Raw genomic sequence first — 24,504 nt, forward strand, 5'->3', positions numbered from 1 at the left:
CAATGGCATTTAGTAGTTTACCTAATATTTAAATTACAAAATTGTAATAATATATTTATACACGCATCGTTTACTCTATATTGTGTATATTAATTTACCTGGTATGCATCTCACCAGCAAATTATTGTATATTTTATGATATAATATATAGTATCATAGTAGAAAGGATTTCATCATATCCAATATATTATATATGTAGTATGTATGCATATGTATGTTAAATAATTTCGGCCTTCGCCCAATCTCGCTACGAACAACTCTCGCGATAGGGTACGCAAACCGGGCAGCGTTACGTAGTGAACGCGGGTGTTGAAGAAAGGTCTAGCAACCGCGCCAATGTGCTGCTGGTGATCGTTTGTTGTCTTTCATTATCAACAATTCGGTATTTCCCATCAAATCACACGAGGTTCGGAGAGTCACATAGCGACATTATAAGGACCACATCATAACTCTATAACCGCGTTAAATCATCGATTCGCGGAGGTAATTCAAGAACAATGTCGGAGAGTCCAAGCGGCGTGGAACAGCGGGAAGAACCGACTGAACTGAAACTTGAAGAACCCGCACCAGCCGAGGTAAGATGATGTTTAAATACGTTCTTGGTCATGTGTATCAAACATGTACTTGAATATTAGGTTTTGTGATTGTATAATCTCGATTCAACCACACCAAATAACAATGTTCGTATTTATATATTCGGTTTGGCCAGATACAGCGGCTATGATGGTTAGCTAGCATACACTCGTCCAAAGCTAACCACACGGGACTGTGCGGACCAACAATGCTGCCGGGAAACTTTGCGACCAGATTGCTCTTTAGTCATCGTGCCATGTTAAATGCCTCTATTCTCCCCACTTGTTTCCCACTGAGTAAGTCTTCTTTTCCACTGAATGGCTGCGTGATAAGATTGTCTTCGCTGTTTCACCCACGAAGTATTCAGCGACCATGCCTTTTGTTTTCAAGCGTTCACTTTAGCTTAGCATCGGGAGTTCAGAAAGAAGCTGCAGTCAACTTGCGGCTGTCATTCATTCATCCATCCGCTGCACGCACTTTGTGGTCCGATATTTGACAGCGCACTGTTGCTGCCTTACGAAAGACCTTCTAGGGACGCAACTTCACGTAAATTGGTAAACAGAGAGGGACAGTTGGTCACTGGAAAACACGACTTTACCCTAACTATTTTCCTGTATAGGCAAAGTCCGACTCTTCAGATGCAGGTAAAGAGTCATCGTCATCAGAGGCCGGGCAGGATGCTCAAGATGCCTCATCGTCACAACCGACGGAAGGGCTACCTGCCTATGAAGAGAAAGTGGTAAATAAAGCATCTTTATATTCTGAACTCTCCCTTTTTTTTGAATGATTTCATCGCGAATCTGACTGGAGTCCTTTCTTAACAAATTAATAATTTGTCATTCATTTATAGCTAACAGATCGAACCAACAGATTTGAATACCTGCTGAAGCAAACAGAGGTATTTGCTCACTTCATTCAACCAGCAGCGCAAAAGACTCCAACCTCTCCGCTGAAGATGAAGCCGGGGCGCCCCCGCGTCAAGAAAGATGAGAAACAAAACCTCCTATCTGTAGGAGAGTAAGTTGACCATAGAAAGTCATTGACACTTGTGTTTAATCTGACTTTTCCGTTTTTTTTTACTAACCAATATGCACGTGAGTCCAGGTTCGGATACCCTGCACTATCTTCAGGATCAGTTTACGGCAATACTGATTGGGGCGCAAAGCCGCATGGCTGCAATCACTGACACATTGGCAGGCATTGCATCGACTTGCAACCCGATTGTTTCCGTACACCATTAATTCTCTCGCTTTTCTCTTCAAAACAATTTCATGACCAGACAGAGAGGCGAAATAGACAACAGGTGATGAAACTTATGAGTAACGCAACCTTTCTTTCTTCTACATGGAACAAAAATAATCTGTCTGTCTGTGCTGGCACCACAACATGACACGATGTTACACATACCACACAATGATTAAATAAAATGTAAAGATAACTTTAAATGTGACTAAATGACATTTGTAGTTATAGTTTAGTATATTTATAGTCAAACACATCTTTTCACATTTATTTATTTTCCCCCAGACTTTCCTCGCTCAATTCTTAACTGAATTTTATTTCTTATTCTGAACAGCAACCGGCATCGTCGCACCGAACAGGAGGAGGACGAGGAGCTCCTGAGTGAGAGCAACAAGACCACCAACGTGTGCACTCGCTTCGACGACTCTCCCTCCTGTGAGCACAAACCCTGGCCATAGAACCATTGAGCCCGGGCAGATGGTCTGCATAGAAGAGTAATGGTCTGCATGGAAGCGTCATGATCTGACGTTCGATGGTTTCTCTCTCTCGTCCTCATTCAGATGTAAAGGGGGGTAAAATGAGAGATTACCAGGTCCGCGGTCTGAACTGGCTCATCTCTCTGTACGAAAACGGAATCAACGGCATCCTTGCCGATGAGATGGTACCCACTGCACCACCACAACGCAGTCAAACGCATCTTACCCACGTTGGGTGACTAGAGGTTTACTGTGTACCTCTGTCCGCAGGGATTAGGGAAGACTCTGCAGACCATCTCCCTGCTGGGTTACATGAAGCATTACAGAAGCATCCCCGGCCCCCACATGGTGCTGGTGCCTAAGTCCACGCTGTACAACTGGATGAACGAGTTCAAGCGCTGGGTCCCATCGCTCCGTGCCGTCTGCCTCATCGGAGACAGGGAACAGAGGGTAAGCTATCCCCTAAAGCTGGCTGGTCTCTAGTCTGGTTGATTGTTCGGTGAGTCTTCATTGTCAAACACTTTCGTATAATGGCTCTAATTCATGCAACATGATAACCTCTCTTTCTGCTTCTGTTTTGAAATGATATCAAACTGGCATTTTGATGTTTGTCACGTGCAAAACCTTTCCATGTGTCTCATGTCTCTTATGTCTCCAACTGAAAGCCTAGGGGTACCATGAAGATTAATGTTTAATTTGTTCCTTCTCAGAATGCCCTGATCAGAGATGTCCTGCTGCCAGGGGAGTGGGACGTGTGCGTTACTTCCTATGAGATGCTCATCATCGAGAAGGCGGTCTTCAAGAAGTTCAACTGGCGGTACCTGGTCATTGACGAGGCCCACAGGATCAAGAACGAGAAGTCCAAGGTCAGGAAAAACCCTTCAAGCCTTCAAACTTTCTACAATTGAGCAAAGCCTCCTGGATTCACGAAAAAACCTATCCACAGAGAATTCCTGAGAATTCAGAACACCACCAGCGATTTGATGTGCTTCCAAAGCAAGGGCACTCTGTTAATTTCTGTATGTTTCAACAGCTTTCAGAGATTGTGCGTGAGTTTAAAACCACCAACCGCCTCCTGCTGACTGGAACGCCCCTGCAGAACAACCTCCACGAGCTGTGGGCTCTGCTCAACTTCCTGCTCCCCGACGTCTTCAATTCCTCAGAGGTAAGAATGCTACACATGACCTCTTGTGTGTGTATATATGACCAATCTCCATTGGGGAAACCGAAAATAATTTCAATGTGGTAGCTTTGCTGTGTTAACGTAAATCAAACTCCTGGTTGTTTTTTGGTTTCTGTAGGACTTTGACTCCTGGTTCGACACCAACAACTGCCTGGGTGATACAAAGTTGGTTGAACGTCTTCACACTGTAAGTAATGATACGATACAACTTTATTAATCCCCCGTAGGAGAAATTCATTAAATGTTGTTCCCCTATTACACAATTCCAAATGCAAATCCTCATGCTGCCTAGTGCAATCTCTGACAGGGTGTCCTCAGGGGAACCTCCAGCTCTGATTGTGCTTGTCTTTGAACTTCAGGTGCTCCGGCCCTTCTTACTGCGGCGTATCAAAGCCGATGTGGAGAAGTCTCTGCTTCCTAAGAAGGAGATCAAGATGTACGTCGGCCTGAGCAAGATGCAGAGAGAGTGGTAAGTGTCCTCACCCTTCAGTCCATAGCTGCCCTGGCTTTAGATAAGATTTTGCTAAGATCCACATTGCTCGTCGTCACTGTAAATGAGGGAAACCTCAGTGTCTCTCGAGGGAAAATAAAGGTTATTGATTGATTGATTAACATTACTAAAAGTTAACCCCACACACCGTGACCTCACAGGTACACCAAGATCCTCATGAAGGACATCGACATCCTGAACTCTGCCGGCAAGATGGACAAGATGCGCCTGCTCAACGTGCTGATGCAGCTGAGGAAGTGCTGCAACCACCCGTACCTGTTTGACGGGGCTGAGCCCGGCCCGCCCTACACCACTGACCTCCACCTGGCGGTCAACAGTGGCAAAATGATGGTGCTGGACAAGCTGCTGCCCAAGATGAAGGAACAGGGTGGGTAGAACGCGACCAGATGAAGGAACAGGGTGGGTAGAATGCGACCAGATGAAGGAACAGGGTGGGTAGAACGTGTTCAGATGAAGGAACAGGGTGGGCAGAACGCGTTCAGATGAAGGAACAGGGTGGGTAGAAAACATCTGCAAGGTGGGTGAGGAGGGAGGTCGTTCTTCAGTACAATTATACAGGGTTAGAATGTTTGACTCCCTGTTGAAACGTTCTGGGTTCAAACCCCTCTTGTTGAACCTTTAGGGAACCTTGAGGAAGATGCCCCAACACCTACCTGATCATGAATGGAATGCATCTAAAAATGTTCTGCTAAATAACTCATGACAATGTTTTGTATAAAATGTACTGTACGTTGCTCTCCGTAAATTGCTGGCTGTTTAACCGCTTTCTTTCGGTTGGACTTCCAGGTTCTCGTATCCTCATCTTCAGCCAGATGACCAGGATGCTGGACATCTTGGAGGACTACTGCATGTGGAGGAACTATAACTACTGCCGCCTGGATGGTCAGACTCCTCATGAGGATAGACAGGTGAGACGCCTGCACCCAGGCTCCTTACCTTAGTGTTCAGTGGGGGAGCCCGACAACACTACTGGACTGGGATTATACCATTGGGTTAGGGTATTTGACTCCCAGACCAAATGTTCATGGTTCGAACCCTCTAGTGACTAGTATACTTGCAAGCCTCCTTGAGCAAGATGCTTAACCCCTACCTGCTCATCGATGCCTTCCGTCCTTAAATGCACTATCACCAACTGCCGATTCCTTTTGGTTTGACTGAATCCCCGTTTGTTTCCAGATCTCCATCAATGCGTACAACGAGCCCAACAGCAGCAAGTTCATCTTCATGCTGAGCACCAGGGCAGGAGGCCTGGGTATCAACCTGGCCACGGCCGATGTGGTCATCCTCTACGACTCGGACTGGAACCCCCAGGTGGACCTGCAGGCCATGGTCAGTAGCTGCCTCATCGTGACTCCTGGAATTCCCGCTTATGGAGGTTACAAACAGTCTCATTCTACTAGTGTCTCCAACAAGGATTCTTGCAACAGGGGATTCTTATGTCTGTTTGCTTAAACTCCACCCCCCCTCCCACCAGGACCGAGCTCACAGGATTGGCCAGCAGAAGCAGGTGCGCGTGTTCCGCTTCATCACGGAGAACACGGTTGAGGAGAGGATCGTGGAGAGGGCCGAGATGAAACTGCGGCTAGACTCCATCGTCATCCAGCAAGGTAGCCCCTCCTCCTGCTCTGTCTGTCCGATTGGATAATTCAGAGCCCCTCCCCGGTGGCTTGGTGCAGTGGACGTTTTCAACAGTTTTACCACGTCTTAACATCATCGTTCCTTTTTGGGAATTTTCTTTTGAAATGTCTTCAATTTGATTTATCTAATTTAGAGGCAATGTTTTTATTACTATTCTCATGTTCCTCCCACATGTAAAGCCTACTGTTTTCATTGACCTAAGATGCCCCTTGGTCTTCCCATTGCAGGACGTCTGGTGGACCCCAGTGCCAACAAGCTGGGGAAGGACGAGATGCTGTCCATCATCCGCCACGGGGCCACCCACGTGTTTGCCTCCAAGGAGAGCGAGATCACAGACGACGACATAGACGCTCTGCTGGAGAAGGGCGAGAGGAAGGTGAGGTTACCCTGGGCTGATAGCGTTCCGGCGCCACGCCGGAATTCCGGCGTACCGACGTGTCTGCGAAAAAATAATAATCAGGTTTGCGTTTGCGTGGTCTGACACTTCCCAAGATCGGAGAGGCGCTTTCACTCTAACCACACCAGTAACTCTAACCACATCTCCTACTTAAGCCAATCAGAAATAGGGTAGGGGCTAGTCTTGGCTTTTGGCCAGTCATATTGATCCAGATTCAGCAGTCACTCCACGTGCGAATGTGTTTTGTGTTTACCATCAGTGTTTGGAATAACGCCGTTTAAAAGAACAGCGTTAGGTAACGCCATTATTTTTTCAGTAACGGGGTAATCCAACTAATTACTGTTTCCATCGTTACAACGCCGTTATCGTTACTGAACGTTAAATGCAGTGCGTTACTATGAATTGATTTGAATAAACTGCGTAATCCGAATGCACCCCTGGCTCCATACACAAACTGCTAGTGAGGAGACCGGGTGGGTTACGAGATAAGCGATTATGATTGGCTAAGGCAGAGTCATGGTTGCCAATCTGAGCCAGTGTTTTTACACACAAGCCAGGCCACGTGCACCACACACACCAAACAGATTCAAAGAAGCAGCAGAGATGTCGAGTCCGGAGCAATCTGATGAAAAGTTGGCATTTTCAAGTTGGTGATAAAAGCACTAATTCAATGAGGTCAAAGGCAAGAACATGCGTGTAAAGTGTACAGTATGTCCAGGAGCGAAGACTTTGTCGATGAATCTAATGAAGCATCTCACAACGACACACGCATCTATATAGCTACTTTTTTTTTTTACAGTAACGCAAATAATTACTTTCCCTGGTAACTAGTTACTTTTATTATAGAGTAATTAAGTTAGCGGAGGATAAACCCACCCTTACGCATCTGTCTGTCTCGAGGCAGCATGCAAGCTATCTTATATCTTATCTTTAGTAAGCTATATTTTTTAGTTTTCTATTAAATAGTATTCTCTTCATAGCAAATTGTTTTCAATAAACAACTTTTGGGTTGCAGTATAATATACGTTTTTGTTGCACTGTAACTGTTTCAAAATGTATTTAAAATAAATGGTGCATATTTTGCAGAAAAATGAATGTCACTTTTGTATATGCCCTTTAGTCAATGGTTAGGCTACTAATCAATTCCTAGTTTACTTTGGAGTATTATAATTGCCACCTACTGACCTTTCTTGGTATGGCTGTAGTATCTGTAGTCTCAGTATGCTATACAAGCAATAAGCACGCAGGTAAGTGACTAGTTAAAAGCAGGGATGGATTACTGAACAGGCCTACCAGGCCCAGGGTCCCAAGAGCTCTGGTGCTCTACACAAAGATGCTACTGTAATATAGGCTTATATTTGGTTTGTTCATCTTATGTCTGAATGTTGTGAATTTATTTCCACAAAATTCACCAGAATCTATCATTTAAGGGACTATTTATCCAAATTTTCCTCCAGGGGAGCATACCCCTCCAGGAGAGCATACCCCTGGATCCTGCTTGACAATTATGTTGATCAGGGCATATATCTTGGCTTAGGGGCCCGCTTACCTCCCAGGGAAAAAAGTTCAGGCTCATGATTTTTTTTCTACTATCACCTGGGTTACCTGCTAGCCATGGGCCTTGTTCCCCTAGCAGCCATCTTTGTTCTTAACCCCTAGTAAACGCTGTTCCCCGCTAGATGAGTAAGTCATGTTTTTTGCTGACTTTATGGATGTCTCGTAGACGATGGAGATGAAGGAGAAGATGGCCACCATGGGCGAGAGCTCCCTGAAGAACTTCACTATGGACACGGAGAACAGCAGCGTGTACACGTTCGAGGGAGAGGATTACAGGGAGAAGAAGAAGGTAAAGGGCGCCAAAGAATTGCTTTTTATGTGTCAGAAAACTTTTAAAGCAATGGCTATGGGCCCCCAAAGCATCCACTAACAATGTGTAGAATATAAATATCTGACTCCTGAAATCATCTGATCTTCAAAATTGAGCAAAGCTGAATACCTCTACTGTACTGGCTCACTTCAAATGGTCCAGAACGCCGCTGTTTAATTAAGGAGTAATTGGATTGTGTTCACTGCTCCATTGTATCATTCTCTGGCTTCCCTGTTGTCCAGGTGATCACCAACTGGATCGAGCCTCCCAAGAGAGAGCGTAAGGCCAACTACGCCGTGGACGCCTACTTCAGAGAAGCCCTGCGCGTCAGTGAGCCCAAAGCCCCCAAGGTAGCCTCCCGTTGCTCGACACAGGCCAGGGTACAGGCCGCGGCAAGACCCTACCCAAGTTTCAACGCACCTTACATATTTTTACCATCCCCTTTTTGTTTTACTGTGTAGGCTCCTCGTCCGCCAAAGCAACCCAACGTCCAGGACTTCCAGTTCTTCCCTCCTCGTCTGTTTGAGCTCCTGGAGAAGGAGATCCTGTTCTACAGGAAGACCATTGGCTATAAGGTAGCACCACATGCATCTTGTTGATAAAGGGAATGTGTTGACCTCTACACCGTCGTCATCGCTGTTGGGCATCAATGTTGGGCGTTTCCTGATGCTTCATGCGTGTCGTCCTGGTTCCCCCCTCAAGGTGCCCCGGAACCCGGAGGTGCCCAACTCGGCCCAGCACCAGAAGGAGGAGCAGGCCAAGATCGACGAGGCTGAGGCTCTCACAGAGGAGGAGCTGGAGGAGAAGGAGAACCTCCTCTCCCAGGTATTTCTCTGGGCCGCGCTGGTCACAGGCAATACACTAATTGACCATCAATACGATAAAAGTACAGTGGGTTGTCTTCATGTCTTTGTTAACGCTCGCTTTCTGTTCAGGGTTTCACCATTTGGAACAAGCGGGACTTCAACCAGTTCATCAAGGCCAACGAGAAGTGGGGGAGGGATGACATTGAGAACATCGCCCGAGAAGTGGAGGGCAAGACGCCAGAAGAAGTGATGGAGTATTCCGGTAATTGACCAGCTTGCATTGTGTTGCAGGGAAAATATAACGTATATTTAACATTATTGGAATAGTTGTATTAATTGAAGTGGTGTTTGAGGATTGTCTTAACGTTGGCTTGTGTCTTTGTTCCAGCGGTGTTCTGGGAGCGCTGCAATGAGCTGCAGGACATTGAGAAGATCATGGCCCAGATTGAGAGAGGAGAGGCTAGGATCCAGAGGAGGATCAGCATTAAGAAGGCTTTGGACTCCAAGGTAGCTGCTCAGGCCATTTTCTGCTTTCCTGTCTTGAATAACAGTCATTGAGAATGATGACAAAACTACTGGCATAATTGAAATATTGAAACCCATTTTTTCTTCTAAGTATAACAAATAATGGCCTTAAGGTTTGACCTCTGAAGGGAATCTTCTAATCCTCATGCGTCTTTTAATGCTCTACGTTGACAATCGCTTAACAAGTCTCCTCATGCATTGGTCCAGATCGGCCGCTACAAGGCGCCCTTCCACCAGCTGCGGATCTCCTACGGCACCAACAAGGGCAAGAACTACACGGAGGAGGAGGACCGCTTCCTCATCTGCATGCTCCACAAGCTGGGCTTCGACAAGGAGAGCGTGTACGACGAGCTGCGCCAGTGCATCCGCAACTCCCCGCAGTTCCGCTTCGACTGGTTCCTCAAGTCCAGGACCGCCATGGTAGGGAGTTCTGACCGATCATCGATCACGTCTTTTACTAAAGCGGTCATTAGACTGCTGTAGATACAGACATCTTTCTGCCCTGATGTTATTTTATAATTAGATTAGATTTGTTTTCACAAAGGACGAAAATACTGTGGTTGTTTGTTTTGACCAAGGCACTTTGTTTAATTTTGATCCCTTATAGCTAGTACAGATTCAGCTTTGGTGTATGTTTTTGTTTTGCTGTCCTGATGGCTCTTTGGTGTCCACAGGAACTCCAGAGGAGATGCAACACGTTGATCACGCTGATAGAGCGAGAGAACATGGAGCTGGAGGAGAGGGAGAAGGCTGAGAAGAAGAAGAGGGGTCCAAAGTCCGGCTCTGTAAGTTATTAGGGGAGGTCCTTGTCAACCATCAGCAAGAGGATGGAACAGTGCAACTTTATGGTTTATAAAATAATAAAAACGATAGTTCATCAATGTGTGAGGTTTAGCCACTTCCAGTTAGTAGGGTGAGACTCTCAGAATTCAAAAAACAATGTGTTCTGTCCACTCAAACTGGCTGTTCAACTGTGTGATGTGAACCAGCGGTGCTGTCAGGTTTGAATGTGTGGGAGCGGTTTAGGGGTGTTGATAGTAAGATTCTTGTAAACAAAGAGAGGTACAGGCTGGCCACCAATTTGAATATGAGTTATAGGATGAGAGTTTATTGATAACATTATTTAAATCACAATCAATCAGCATTAGCTACAGATGTGTCCAGGTAATTTTAGGCTACGAGCTAGCTGAAATGTTGTGCATTGCCACTTTAAACCTGAACCTCAATTACTCCGGATGGTGATCAAAAAACTACAAATTAACTATTCTCTTCTGTCCCTAAAGGCCCAGAAACGCAAGTCGGACGGAAACCCAGATGGCCGCGGTCGCAGGAAGAAGCTGAAGTTGTAGAGTTGGTGTACAGGTCTCTACAACCTGTTGGTGTACAGGTCTCTACAACCTGTTGGTGTACAGGTCTCTACAACCTGTTGGTGTACAGCACGTATATCGTGAATGACGAATAACAGCCGCTAGCTCCACCATACTATAGTCCTAGTGTCCCTAGTCTGTTAATTTTCGTTGCAGGTGTGTGACCTTTGTACTGTATACAACCTCCCATTGGACTGAAGATTTCCAAACTAGAGTCGGTTTGGTTGTAGAAGGTTATTATAAAATAATAGTTTGCAGGCCTGCCTTTTTGGTGACTTCAGTATTGCAGCTGGGTAGTTTTGGTTGCAACGATATTTTTACTAGAACTTGAGTTTGTTGAGATAAATGTATTTATGTCGTTGGTTATACCACATTCCATTGATTGCAAGGATATGTATCTTTTTATGTCTAAAAGAATCACTCGTTCCCTTACTTTGGTATATGTGAAGTAGACAGTGTCTTTTTCAATGTCACTAATAAACTTCCCCATTTTATATTTAAATAAGTGTAAATGTTTACTTTGAAAGAATCATGACTCTTGCTTTAAAAAGTACATTTGTATTGGCCAATTAATATACATCCACATGCACAGTTGAATCATCACAAAATACAAGCTAACCATTTATGAAAGGACTAATCTTGGTGCAAAAAAGATGATTTACTTTATTTCAAAACTATTTTCTTAGGACATCATAAAAATATATCAATTTCAAGTTTGACCAGAGTATAAATACCACAAACATCTTCCTGTATTGCTATTTAAACAACTTGTGGTTGTTTCGTTCGTGGTTTTCCAATCAAATGTGGAAAAATAAGGGGAGGATGAAAGGGACAAACCCTTTCAAAAAAAGCACCGTCTCGGTATTAAGTGGCCAGAGGGGTAAGGGAGGCTTTACCAAGCAATCGATAATTATAAAATGTACATTTTCATTCACTGAGTCAGCTTCAACATTCAATACATTTTCTCTCAAACACAATCGTGGACACATCACATTAATATAAAACACCTAGGTAAACTAATTTCCTTAAAAATAATACCTTTAACTGAATTGAAACAGACAGCGTCTCTCTTGGACTGCTGTAAATAAATGTATATTTTAAACACGATTCACAAGCCTCAAATCACAACATAACAAATGAAGCAGGCGAATAATATATTAGAGGGCTCTTCCCCATCTCTTTTCATCCACAGCAGTAAAATCTTAAAAACGGTGCAGAAAGACCAGCTTACAGTAGCAGTTAACAGGACATCAAGAGCTCCGCGCAGAAGGTTGAATTTGAGCTCTGTGTCCAATAGCAGCGTGGTCTACGGCCTACGGCCGCTATATAACACAGAATAAATGATTATACTGTACTGCTTTCCCCCCCCTGGCCAATTGCCTTAGTCTTACTCTGGGGTGGAAGTGAATAAAGGCCTGAAGTGTTGGTGGACTCTAACTGGGCTTCAGTGCTCGGAAAGCTGGGCTTCGAAGGCACCGTGATGGTGGTGGTGGTGGTGGTGGAAAAGAGTTTGGTGGAGGGGTTGTGGGGAGAGTTCTGTGTGCGTTAGGGGGTGGGGGGGGGGGTCGGTAACAACCCCACCCGCCCTCCACCGTCTTACACCTCGGAGCTGTCCGAGCCGCTCCACCCGCCCGCCGACCTCCCGGGGGTGAAGCCGCTGTAGGCGGCGGACGAGGAGGTGGCGTAGGCGGCCGACTGTCCGTTGCTCTTCTCCTTCCTCTGCCGTCTCTTGCGCCTCAGCAGCAGCAGCACCAGCACGGCGATGAGGCAGACGAGCAGCACCAGGCCCGCCAGCCCCACCAGCGTGGGCAGGGTGGAGGAGTCCAGCGGGGACTCCCGGCCGGAGCCCTCCGGGCGGGGCCGCTCCAGCACCGGCAGGGAGTCGCGGCCGGGCTGACGCTGGCCCACCACCGGGCGGTCGCCGCGCTCCAGGGCGATGTGCTGGATGTTGGTGCCGCGGCTCTTCTCCGCCCCGATGTCCTGGGCGCCCTCCGCGGGACCCAGGGAGGAGGAGGAGGCGGCCACGGAGCGCCGGCTGCGGCGGGCTTCCTGGGGGGTCAGGGTCTCCGCGGGGGGGTCCACGTAGGACATGCTGTGGTGCAGGTACTCCAGCCCGCGCTTGTTGCGGTTGGCGTTGTCCCGTGAGCGGACGGTGTAGATGGTGTGGATGAACCACTCGCGACCGGCCGCTACCTGCAGGGGAACCCGGGGGGGATAAGGGTCAGACATCTGGGGGCGGGGGCAGGTTTGTATCTGCTTGCTTGTACGTACAGTATCTGTGTGTGGCTGTGTGTGTCTGCATACTTGTATGTGTGTGTGTGTGTGTGTGTGTGTGTGTGTGTGTGTGTGTGTGTGTGTGTGTGTATCTATCTTTGTGTGGGTGTGTGTGTGTCTGTAATGCATCCAGACCTGGAAAAGTGGGGATGAGGAGAGGGTGAAGCCGTCCGACCCGGGCTGCCTGACCAGGGGCAGGCCTCCCGGGGTGTCCTGGGCCAGGCTGGCCTGGAAGGACACGTCACCAAACACAGACGCCTGTGTCTCTGGCTGGGCCTTGTCCTGCACAACCCCCCCCGCAGAACACAGAAACATAAAACCTCTAAGACATCACATACTCTCATCCATCATCCATCAAGACCTTCAGCATTGAGATGTCCTTTGTAAATATTCAATGAGTATGTGTGTAGATATTTAATGATTATGCTATAGACCAACCTTGCGCAGACCAGTTGATACCCTTTGTATGTAATGTAGATATATAACCTGTGTTGAGTAACTTAGACTATGCCCTGCTATGCCCTGCTTAGTGATGTGTGACAGGTGATTTGTGTATACTTGCTTATTCTATGGAGAGCTACTATTAGTGAACATGAGATTAGTCCTCACAATATATTCCAATTTTGCACAATTTTGCACAGACTGTTTATTGACATGTAGCCTATGTATATCTTGTGAATAGTGAATGAGGTCACACTGTTTGTAGTTTTTGGATGCCAGTATAGAGTGTATACAGTTGTATTTTTGGTACATATGCATTCACTTATTGGCTTGTGTGTGTATATATATTTTTTTCTCTGGATTTTTGTACGCATTGCACTACTGAACATGTGTTTGCACTTGCTGTGATTATTAATTAAGAGGCTTAGACGCAGTCGTGAACCTGTTTTGGTTCTGTGTCAGGTTTTAGTGAGCGGACCAGTCACAGCCCTTGCTGCTGCGTCGCAAGGTTAACAATTTTGGGAAGCGCACATCATCACCGTGGAACCATAATTAGACCTTAACCTGAAGGCATCCTTGCGCAGGATGCTCTCACCGAAAGCCGCAGCTTGGGGACTAAACAGTAGTAGGAGAGCAGAGGGCGTGCTTACCAGGATCTTGAAGCGGTACAGCAGGGAGGGGGCGTCGGCCAGGCAGCCGTACTCCTTGTTGGTGGGGTTGTACTTGGGGACATAGCCGTCGGCGCCGGTGCACAGGAACACCTTCTCAATGCTGCAGGAGAACGAGTCGCCCAGGTTCTGGACGGGGTCCACCATCACACGGCCATAGATGGATGAGCCTGCATACGGGGGATGGGATGAGAGGGAGAGGGGGGGGGGACAGAGAGATAGAGAGAGAGAGAGGGGGAGAGAGAGATTAGCTAAAGTTGAGTGGGAGTGAAGTTTTCTCACTCAACATGAGTCAGACCCATGTGACACTGCTTCTTCTACGGCTTATTTTAAAATAAGAGGCCAGACTTGGGTCACTGTATGATGTAGGTATGTAACGTATGTGTTGATGAGAGCAAACAGTATACTTGAGCATGAAATTTAGCTCCATTTTCTTAGTCTTCGCTCTCTTCTCGAGCGTCTCACAGACGCTCAGCCAATCAGTGTGGAGGTTGTCATTAGCTCTTAATTACGTTCACCTGTGTCACGGTACCTCCTATATTATGGTGCACACACCAAACCCAGTTAATGAATGGACCTGCAGTGTCGCTGCTTCTTTGCATGCTTTTGAACCATCCACACAAACGTGACCACCAGCTTGCCGCTTCAACAGACGGTGCAGTAAGCAACCCAATTTGTATTATGTTATGAACTGATTGAGGATGTTTGGATCTGTTTGGGCAGTCGGCCTCAGGTGAACCATGTTGTTGCGTTACTGCTTCTTGTGTGTTGAGTGCAGTGGTGTGTATGTGGATTTGTGTTGACTTGTGTGCTAGGTAAACTGTAATCGGTGTTTAAATGTTTTTGTATTAACTTGTGTTGAATGCAGTGTATGTGGTTGTGTGTTGACGAGCTGCCTGACTTGACTCTGGGGGGGCCCCCTGTGGCCCCTCCAGAGTGTGTCGGGGGAGGGGACAACAGTATGTACACTGGAACTTGACTGCTCTGGTAATGGTGCAACTATGGCATAATTGACAAATATTTGGCAAGAAACGATGTGGCAAAGCGAAAACTAACAAGCGGAAACGTCAACTACGAAACATTATTTGGCTCCTTCTGACAAGCTTGTCAGAATCCCTGAAGAGTTTTAACTATGATGTTGTACCAGTAGCAACATCAGGTCATTTGCCTGACATGCAACAGACTGGTGTGGCCATGGTCAATTAACCAGTGGCTGTGATGAATAGTTTGGTTGATCTCTTAAAGAGGCCAAATGAAACAACAGTCATGAAATGTCACAAAGTTTTCAGAGAACATCTCCACTGACTTTTATACTTTATTACAACACTAGTTTTTGAATTATATATTGATCATGCGGCATTTATACTTGCTCTTAACCTGATTGAATGCTTCTTCTTTGGCTTGCCAGGAAGGCTATAAAATCCTCACGCATTAAGTGCAATGACCTGAGTCTAACCATAGATGGTGCTGTCACTCTATTTTTAGCTATTTGAATGCTCTTTTTAAAATGTTGTCACTGGTATTAAAATGCTATTCTTCCAGTTGGCGGTTCAACGGGTCTCTCCATGACGGAATAAGAGGACGAATACAAAGTTGACCTACACAAGTCTACTGAACCAGTGACCTACCACTTGTTTAATAAATTAATATATTTTGGGTTACTATGTAGGATTTTGGCTGGAACAACTCGTGGAAAAGGTTTCATAATAAATAAAAATGGAAGTTGACTGCAAAATGTGTGCATATCAGCTGGGTTATTTCATGGTCTTAAGAGTTTTGGAATCTCTAGCTTGCCCTTGGACATTGAGTAAAGTGTGCCAAGACACTATTTATACTTTTAACAAAGTGCTTTAACAAGCAAGTACACAAGAATATTGGGCGTACAAGTTAATGCAACTTTTTGAGCCCTTCAGCTTGCCCGTGTGTTAGACATTGGTGTGACATACCCGATATGGACTGGAGCCCAGGTTGTGTAGATCTATTTAAAATGAGCTGTGGTCCAGTAATTTGCAAGGTTACCTAAAGGTTGAAGTTACGGGTTGTCTTCATTTCTGTGGCTGCATCCTTATATGGGTGTATGGAACATTTAATCTGAATTTAATCAAGTCTACAGCAGTGGAAAGTCTTTATTGCAGTTCACCAGGGGTCAATGCTCTTACCGTCTGAGAAGGCAGCGTCGGTGCCCTCTCCAAAGCCCATGGAGCCATCAGAGAGCCAAATCTCCTTCTTGGACAGCAGGAACATCTGCGTGTTGAGGCTGAACTCGGCTGCCACGGGGTCGCTCACCTGCAGAGGAACAAAGGGTTTGCACAGGATGCTGTGTTGGACGTCTGCAGGGCTGCTCATCATCTACATTAGTTAGACTTTAGCTCTCAGGGTTTTCTTTGTGTAATTTGAATAAAGTAATTGATTCAACGAAAAACGACTGGACCATATACATCAAATATATTTCCCTAGTCTATAATTCCTGATGTTCCCATCCTTTTGCTCTCCCAGTGAATTGTTTTGGATAATACTTGGCAACAATTTCCCAGTTTTCTGTATGATCAACCTCACAATCAACAGTGTGCTCTTGCCGGAGATGATTTTATTCACTTAACACTAGAATCAGAGTGGTAGGGGAACTAGTTAACTGACTCATATTGATCGGCTGTATTTGGAGCTATTAATGTGACTATTGATGGGGAGAGACTGACCTGTTGGAAGCGTATGTCCATGTCGAAGGTGATGGGCTCCCTGGGGTGACAGACCGGAGGGATGCTGAACTCCCCGTTGGGAGACGCACTGCAGGGGATCATCTTCACTGTGTAGGTTCCAGAGTAGTCCCGTACCTAGAGGCCAAATACACAAGACAGCACTTCCTTTCAGGTTTTCCCTGTGAACATTATGATTCAAAGGTAATAAAACGGGTCATTGGAGATTTGAAGTATACTTTTCTACTGAGAAATGTATATAGCGTAATAAAAAATACAAAACTCTTAACTGAGCTAATTGTGAATATAGATTGCAGTTATACTTCTATGTTTGTTTATTTGTGTGCTTTGGAAATGTTAATGATTAATTTTGTATGTGACTAAAGCAAAACTGAATGCTATTGGTTAATGGGGCTGGGTGGGAACTCACAGCAAAGTCAGAGATGAAGCTCCACTGCTGCATGGGCTGGTTGTAGGTGGGTTCAGTTCTGACCAGTGCCAGGGTGAAGGTCAGCCCAGGGTGGTCCGCACAAATCACCATTGAGGACTGACTGGTGCCTGGATGAACACACGCACGTAGGCAACAATTTGTTAGTTATTTGCTAATGGAGTATCATTTTCTATAAGTATTGTAATAAAGACAGCTCCTTGATATCATATGACATTCATATACCATAAGGGATGTGTGTCAGTCTGTCACAATGTAATCTGATCACAGGTGACCAATCCCGGGTAATTAATCAAAGGTCTGCGTACCTGGATGTGACATGACAAACTGTCCCCTGTAGCGAGCCTCTGTCTTGAAGTTGACCACCAGGCGTCCCTCCTCGTTGATCCTCATACTGGTGGGATACATGGCTCCTGCGAAAGCAACAGCACACGTCAGGCCCTCCAACCCAGCGTTTCACAACAAGGTTGCGCAGAAGTGCATGTTGTTGACCCATAACCGCCAGCAGGGGGCAGCGTTAGACGGTAGCAGGATGGAGTGTAGCGGTTGGAATAAATAGGATTTAGATAGAAATATTGATTCATTTATATATTTTAATATATTTCTGTCTTGTGTGCTATAGTATTGCTCCTTCATAACTATCTGTGGTCTGTTACCCACGTCACTCGAGATGGCAGGTGGATTATTAATATGGATATATTATTAAAATATAGGCTAGGCCTACTTAAATTAAAGAGTTATAGCAGCTCACACCAGAAACACAAGTCTAGTAATATTAAAGTAATTTACAATAAAATAAATGTAATATAGGATAATTGTAAATATATTTGTATTTAAATAGCCTACTAATTGAACTGGAAAAAACCGAAAAATTTTAGGGTAGATGGGCTTGACATTGTTTAATGGTAGGGTTCCTCAAAAAAGAGGTTACACATCACTGTCCTAAAAGATAAAACGGTGATTACATGTACCTTGGAGCTCCGCCTCCGGAGGGCTGCCGATCCCGTCCTGCCACAAGATGGCGGTGTCGTACACGAACGTGAGCTTGAGCTCCGACTGCAGGTCAAAGTGCTGCCAGCCTCCCACGGCCACGGGCGAGTGGAAGACGTAGGAGACGTGCAGAGGCACGCGCAATGTCACGTAGGACTGCACCAGGTTCAGCACCTGAGGGAGGGACATGGTTCCTGGATCGATGAGGAGGGACTTTGTGGAGCATACTGAAGCACACTCACAGCCCTGATATCATGTAGTATTCCAGAGCAGTCGTTTTAGAACCGAGCGTCGTGACTTTTAAGTGATTCACCAACGTGTTCTACTTTATAAACTCTTTTTCCGAAATATATGTGCATGCCAACATTCCTTATCTGTTTAATTTGATCAGTAGAATGGTTGAAGATGAAAAAGGGGAAAACAACTGAAAAACAATATCCATGAAGAACAACGTATTGCATTTTTTAAAGCACAAAAGGAGAAGGTTTTTAGAAGCGCTAGAAGGTCACCTTCACATCACCAGCTCTGGGTACCCCTTGGCGTCTATAGACTGTTCTTTCTGTGTGGAGCGTGAGCGGCTTCCCTACCTGTCCGTCGGTGCCGATGGAGCCCCCGCAGTCGTTGAGCAGCTCGGACATGTCGTAGTAGCTGGTGAACTCCCAGAGGCACGCCTCCAGGTTGAGGTTGCGGTAGAAGCGAAGGGAGTTGGTGGAGCGCATGCCGGCGCTGTACTGGTAGGGCGAGGTCTCGCCGATGATCTCTGGGTTCTTGGTGGCGTCGGTGATGAAGCCGTGGCCCGTCTGGATCTCGTTGAAGTCCAGCAGGTTGGAGCAGCGGTGGTTGCCCACGCGTGTGCCGTCCGGGCTCAGGGTCAGCTCAAAGTTGGACAGGGGTCGGGTGGAGATCACCGGCAGCATGCCTGGGGGGGGGAGACGGACGGACGGAGGGAGGGAGGGACAGAGGGATGGAGGGAGGGAGAAGAACGGCCATCAGTGAATGGAGGTCAAGTAATTACCGGTTTACCTTTGGGGAGCCAATGAGACTTGTGGAATCGTTGAGGTCATGGTCACAGTGATGTTCTAGCTCTGTTGAGTTTTGGAGGCACTGTGTTGAAATGCTAGCTGCTGAGTGTGCATTGGTAAGGAAGAAATGCTACAGTCCCTGATTCCCACAGCTACTCTGCAGGTAGGCCATTTGTTGTTTTCTTGAGACTCCAGGTTGTGCAGTATTTCAATTGCTCGTAGCTCCGGTTTTGATCGGATGCTTTGTTTCAGCCTTACTACTCGCTTCGGGCTAAAGCCATCTGCTAGACGACCAAATGTGTGTTTGTTTTGTAGTTCTTTACTCTGCGTGTAAGAACGTAACATGTAAAGGGGTGAGGGAGCTCCGGAACTTACCGTCCATGTGGGGCATGTTGACCGTCAGTTTGATGAGGTTGGGGAAGTCAGGGTCGTCGGGACCCGTGTACCGGATCTTGGCAGAGAAGGGTTCAGCCCCCACGGTGCCGGGGACCCGAGGCTGGCACATGCCTGCAGAGAGAGAGAGAGAACGTCACTCATGTAAACCGCATGGCGAACCAGACAACGGATCTCACTGTGTGATGGCCACGTTTGGTGTGTTGCCATCCGAGTGGGCACATTTGGCGAGGGTCTGTTTTATTCTGTAGGGGTGGAACTTGGACTCTCCAATTATCAATATAACGATATGAATAAATAAAAATCACTCAATAATCCCTCAATACAACTCTGAAGTGCCAGATTGACCATATGGGTGTCGAAGAAGCCAAACGACACTGCATTAAAAAACATGACATTTGAATATGGAAACTACTACAAAAAAACCAACCCCAAAATCCATGTCTAGGTTACAGGAGCCCTACGTTTCCCCCCTCCTCCTCCTCCTCGTCACTCACCCTCCTCCTTGCTGACCACCGCGATGGGGCTGGTGAGCTCCAGCCCGGCGTCCCCGTTCACGTTGAAGGCCCGGGCGGCGCACTGCAGCCTGGAGCCCGCCTGGAAGTAGATGGAGTCCAGCGTGATGGACTTGGTGTTGGTGAAGAAGGTGTTGGTGTCCACCTCCCGCATGGGGCTGGTGACTCCGTCGGAGCCGGTGGGGGCGCTGACCATCCAGCGGTACTGGGTGAGCGTGTCGTTGATGTGCTCCGCCGTGCAGATGGAGCCCGTCTTGTCAAAGTCGTGGTACTTGGGGTTGCAGGCCTGGGGATGGAGGCGGAGATGGAGTGGAAGGGGAAAAAATGTATGGGTTTTTTAGTGGAGGTCTTTTATTTTGAAAGGATAAAATGAAGGTATATCGAGAACACAAAAAAAATACATGACGCACTACATTTAGCACTTTTATCCAAAGCAACTGAATCAAAGCATGCACTGAAGATTGGAGTAACTACTTTGAGTAATTGGATTAAATACACAAGTTTGCAAAGAAAGTTTCTTAAAAAACAACTATACACTTGTCACACTTGACAACGAACACAATGAACACAACTGGGCCACCGCTTGACAAGGACCCAAGACAGAAGGTCACAACAAACAAAGGACACAGACGGTCATTTGCGTCGTGTAATAACAATAATCTCATATTATTTCTGAGGTCGCTGCTCACCGTGACACACACGACGGGGTAGCCGGTGGGGGGGCGGGGCTTGTCCTTGGTGCGGGCGGTGTCATCGTACATGAGGAGCGAGACCACCTGGGGCACGGCGGGGAAGGTGACGTCCGCCACGCTGTCCATCTCCTCGATGTACACGATGGCCTTGTTCATCTAGCCACGAGTGGAGAGAAGATGGAGGACGTGTCTTTCAAATCGTTTTTTAAACGGCACAAACACGATCCAGATCCAGTGTTGGGATTTGGTTTCGGGGAGGACACAAACATGGAAGGACAGATTTTTTTATTCCAATTATTATTAAGGACAATTCTCTCTTTGCTTAATATTAGTAGGGACTCATCCTTACCTTTTCCTACCCCAAAATAACACATACAATATGAAAGTAATGCAGATCTATAATCAATCAGATACCAATCATTTGTTTTATTCCTTCACAATCATCACCTACCGACACTCATATCTCATATCTTCCACTCTCTTCCATGACGAAAGGTGGCGAGTGTTGGGTACAGCGTGGGTGACCGCGTTGAGCGTACAGTATGTGTGCGTGTGTTTCTGTGTCTGCGTGGGTAGAATGCTGTGTAGATCTGTTTATAGGTCCATCTATGGAGGCTGCATTCCGCCGCAGCATCTCATTCCAGGGGGAAAAGCTTTTTATAAGGCCCTGATTCGACCACGCTGACAGTCAGGGCAGCTGCAGCCCCGCGGCTATTTTAACTGTGGCCCGCGACCACGGACGCATGCGCACGCGTGCAGCTATGGGGAGCATACTTGTGCACGCATGGGATATTTTTATGGTGTTTATTTGAGTGTCTGTGTGTGTGTGTGTGTGTGTGTGTGTGTGTGTGTGTGTGTGTGTGTGCGCGTGTGTGTGTGTCTATGTGTGCATGCGACTGTGTGTGTGTGTGCATTCATCTCACCTGCATCTCCGCCACCATGTTGTCGTCGGGCTTCATGTGCACAATGAAGGCCTCTCTCATCTCCCGCTGGCCGTCGTATAAGATCTCAATCTCCACAAAGTGCTCCTTATCGCCCTCCTTGAACACCACGTCTTAAAACGGAAACACAAAACACACACACACACACACACACACACACACACACACACACACACACACACAGGGCACAGCCATGTTGACCTTCTCTTAGAAACACGTTCCGCCCTCTCCAGCCCAGGAGGTAGCTGACATATTCACACAGACCACTCAGTATGCTGTTTTCACACGTTGCTACAAATCCCCTCGCCTTATGGACCACGCATTGTGATTCCTCCTTCGGCATCCCGTAAACTACATCCCCATTCCCCAGTCCAACCCTCTCTCTCAATCTCTCTCTCTCTCTCTCTCTCTCTCTCTCACCCTGGGACAGAGGGTTGTAGTCCTCTCCGGACGTGGCCGACCCGTCCTTGGTGTGCACCCTCACCACTGACACCTTGGAGGTGTCCCCCGCCCGCAGGATGGGGATCTTCACCCGGGCCAGCTGACCTTTGACCTGGGGCTCGCGCACGCTGTACTTGATCTCGGAGAAGCGGATGATAGGTTCTGCGGAGGAGAGAAAGACGGGGAATGAATTGTTTGTTGTTGTTTTTGAGGATTACGTTTGGGGGTCTCGTCTGTAGTTCAGGTGGAGACTCGATCAAACTTAGGTTTTTGTTTTGATGGCCAAGAAGTACAGGCAAAAGGAGTTAATATGGGGACGACTAACTACTACAATACTTATGTTGGTAGTAGCCATACCTCAGCCATTTCAACGAACTTGGTCATTTCCAGAACTACAATCCCCATAAGACTGAGAACCTACTGTCTTTCTCGTCTGTGACGGTGACCAGGGCCTCCTTCTTCTCCCCGAGCGAGGCGCCGTAGGAGGACTTGCTGGCGGGGGATCCCAGCACCAGGCGGAACTCCTCGTCCTCCTCGTGGACGGAGTCGTCCACCAGCTTCACCACGCACGGCTTCTCACTCTCACCTGACGGAGGAGGAGGAAGAGGTGGGGGGGGAACACACACACACACATACACAGACAGACATCAGACACAGACAGACAGACAGACAGACAGACAGACATTTGAGTACAGGAAGACTTGAGGACTAGAGATAGAGACATGATACATAGATGGATGAATATATAGATAGATATGGCATGATATATATACTGTACATGGATATATAGATAAGACATGTATACGATAAGATATAGACATGGATAGATAGTGTCCACACTAATATGGATCCATGAGAACAGGAGATCCTTCTGACCACACAGTCTTACGCAGAGGGACGGCGTTTTGAAAATGCTGCTGCGAATTCTAGTACGGCCAGAACGGCTTTGACCAAAAAAAACAGGGTTTTTACATTTAGCCACACTAGCCTGTGTAGTGTTGAGTAGCTGCCATACAGACAGAGAGAGAGAGACAGACAGACAGCCGGCTGTACCTGGTAAGAAGGTGATGATGGAGGCTGCAGTGTTGGGCTTCTCGTCGTAGTCCATCATGACCTGGGCGGAGCCCTGGCGGGTGTAGCAGCGCACGGTGGACTGCAGGCTGACGTCCCCGCTGCGGTACACCAGCGCCCGCACCTCCCCGTCCGCCTCGTCCACCTTGTAGCTCCCCTCCTTGAACTGCACCTTGGGCACTGCACACACACACACACACACACACACACACACAGCAGGGGGGTTGAACATGGAACTCCAGCCTAAGGTGCAAAATTGTTTCAAATGAATTGGAGAGGATTAAAATGAATACAAATAGAGCAATGAGCTCTGTGACTTTCATTCATTTGATACATTTTTTTCTGTGTTCGTGAAGATGCATACAAATGTGTCTGTAGACTGAACAATTTATAAAGATGTGTGTGTGTGTGTGTGTGTGTGTGTGTGTGTGTGTGTGTGTGTGGTGTATTTGAGAATATACATATGTGTGTGTGTGTGTGTGTGTGTGTGTTTTTGTACATATACGTGTGTGTGTATGTTATATATATATATATATGGGTGTGTGTGTACGTGTGAGTGTGTGTTTTTGTACATACAGTATACGTGTGTGTGTGTCTGTTTGTGTTATTATATATATATATAGTGTGTGTGTGTACACATGTGTCAGTATATATATGGGTGTGTGTGTGTACACACGTGTGTGTCAGTATACATATGCGTGTGTGTGTGTGTGTGTGTACACACATGTGTGTCAGTATATATCCCCTGTGTGTTTGCTGGGGGCTCACGGTCGCTGAAGGTGTCGTTGATGGTGATGGTGGTCTTGCTGGGCTCCCCCAGCACAGCGTTCATGGGCATGCGGAGCACCAGGTCAAACACCTCGGGGCCCTCCAGCTCCGGCTGGCCCAGGTCGTCCAGGATGGTCACCCTGAACGTCTGCATGGTCACGCCCGGGGCAAAGTCCAGGTTACGGCTGATGCCCACGTAGTCCAGACCCGCTGTCCAGAGAGAAATGTTGAGTTACGCCGATGAGCATTTCAAAGGAACTTGGTTGATCGATCGGGACCCCCGCAGGCAATACGCCCTGAAGTGACCCGGGTTCGATTCTGACCTGTCCCTTAACTGTCCCGTAAGTGAAGGCGGTCCATGAAATGTAAAGCCCATAAAATATAAAGGAAAAACAAAGACTGATTTGAACTGAAACACACTCATTTTAACACTAGTACTTCAAAATGAATGAATGAATGAATGAATGAATGAATGAATGAATGAATGAGTGTTTATTTCGATCACAGCATCAAAATTTCAACAAACAAATTCAAGGTAGTAACAAATACTATACAGCTGAAA

The 24,504-nt window shown here is 46.8% G+C and overlaps 2 protein-coding genes across 3 annotated transcripts in view; one reads left to right on the forward strand and one right to left on the reverse strand.

Moving 5' to 3' along the window:
* Positions 1–320: 320 nt before the first annotated feature.
* smarca5 (SNF2 related chromatin remodeling ATPase 5) lies at positions 321–11,081 on the forward strand. Of its 2 annotated transcripts, XM_084466181.1 has the most exons (25): positions 321–575; positions 1,193–1,312; positions 1,424–1,590; positions 1,853–1,876; positions 2,150–2,250; positions 2,376–2,476; positions 2,562–2,741; positions 3,002–3,157; positions 3,325–3,456; positions 3,593–3,661; positions 3,834–3,943; positions 4,126–4,352; positions 4,772–4,893; positions 5,162–5,314; positions 5,460–5,592; positions 5,851–5,999; positions 7,744–7,866; positions 8,130–8,237; positions 8,349–8,462; positions 8,590–8,712; positions 8,823–8,955; positions 9,082–9,200; positions 9,426–9,638; positions 9,893–10,003; positions 10,502–11,081. In XM_084466181.1, the coding sequence occupies exons 1-25, from the start codon at positions 498–500 to the stop codon at positions 10,565–10,567; spliced, it is 3,132 nt and encodes a 1,043-aa protein (XP_084322307.1). In that variant the 5' UTR covers positions 321–497; the 3' UTR covers positions 10,568–11,081. The 2 variants fall into 2 exon arrangements, with proteins under 2 accessions (XP_084322307.1, XP_084322308.1); XM_084466182.1 differs by lacking the exon at positions 1,853–1,876.
* A 154-nt stretch (positions 11,082–11,235) lies between these two features.
* frem3 (Fras1 related extracellular matrix 3) overlaps positions 11,236–24,504 on the reverse strand; it is a 35,180-nt gene continuing 21,911 nt past the window's right edge. The window contains exons 8-24 of the mRNA XM_084465650.1: positions 23,943–24,152; positions 23,157–23,354; positions 22,525–22,689; positions 22,083–22,265; positions 21,645–21,775; positions 20,719–20,877; positions 20,012–20,315; positions 19,497–19,628; positions 18,687–19,018; positions 18,081–18,273; positions 17,418–17,522; positions 17,092–17,219; positions 16,665–16,799; positions 16,128–16,254; positions 13,951–14,138; positions 12,995–13,141; positions 11,236–12,778 (exon numbers count right to left, since the gene is read on the reverse strand). Coding sequence (XP_084321776.1) covers positions 12,182–12,778; positions 12,995–13,141; positions 13,951–14,138; positions 16,128–16,254; positions 16,665–16,799; positions 17,092–17,219; positions 17,418–17,522; positions 18,081–18,273; positions 18,687–19,018; positions 19,497–19,628; positions 20,012–20,315; positions 20,719–20,877; positions 21,645–21,775; positions 22,083–22,265; positions 22,525–22,689; positions 23,157–23,354; positions 23,943–24,152 — 3,434 coding nt within the window. The 3' untranslated portion in view covers positions 11,236–12,181. The remainder of the gene's footprint in view (positions 12,779–12,994; positions 13,142–13,950; positions 14,139–16,127; positions 16,255–16,664; positions 16,800–17,091; positions 17,220–17,417; positions 17,523–18,080; positions 18,274–18,686; positions 19,019–19,496; positions 19,629–20,011; positions 20,316–20,718; positions 20,878–21,644; positions 21,776–22,082; positions 22,266–22,524; positions 22,690–23,156; positions 23,355–23,942; positions 24,153–24,504) is intronic.

The sequence above is a fragment of the Micromesistius poutassou genome (assembly GCF_964030765.1).
Source record: "Micromesistius poutassou genome assembly, chromosome: 3".
NCBI lineage: Eukaryota > Metazoa > Chordata > Actinopteri > Gadiformes > Gadidae > Micromesistius > Micromesistius poutassou.

Excerpts from the sequence above, each read along its gene's own strand:
- smarca5 (XM_084466181.1), top strand. The coding sequence starts at position 498 with ATGTCGGAGAGTCCAAGCGGCGTGGAACAGCGGGAAGAACCGACTGAA. Across the intron at positions 1,591-1,852 it reads AACCTCCTATCTGTAGGAGA|ACAGAGAGGCGAAATAGACA; the intron begins GTAAGTTGACCA and ends TTTCATGACCAG. Across the intron at positions 4,894-5,161 it reads CTCCTCATGAGGATAGACAG|ATCTCCATCAATGCGTACAA; the intron begins GTGAGACGCCTG and ends GTTTGTTTCCAG.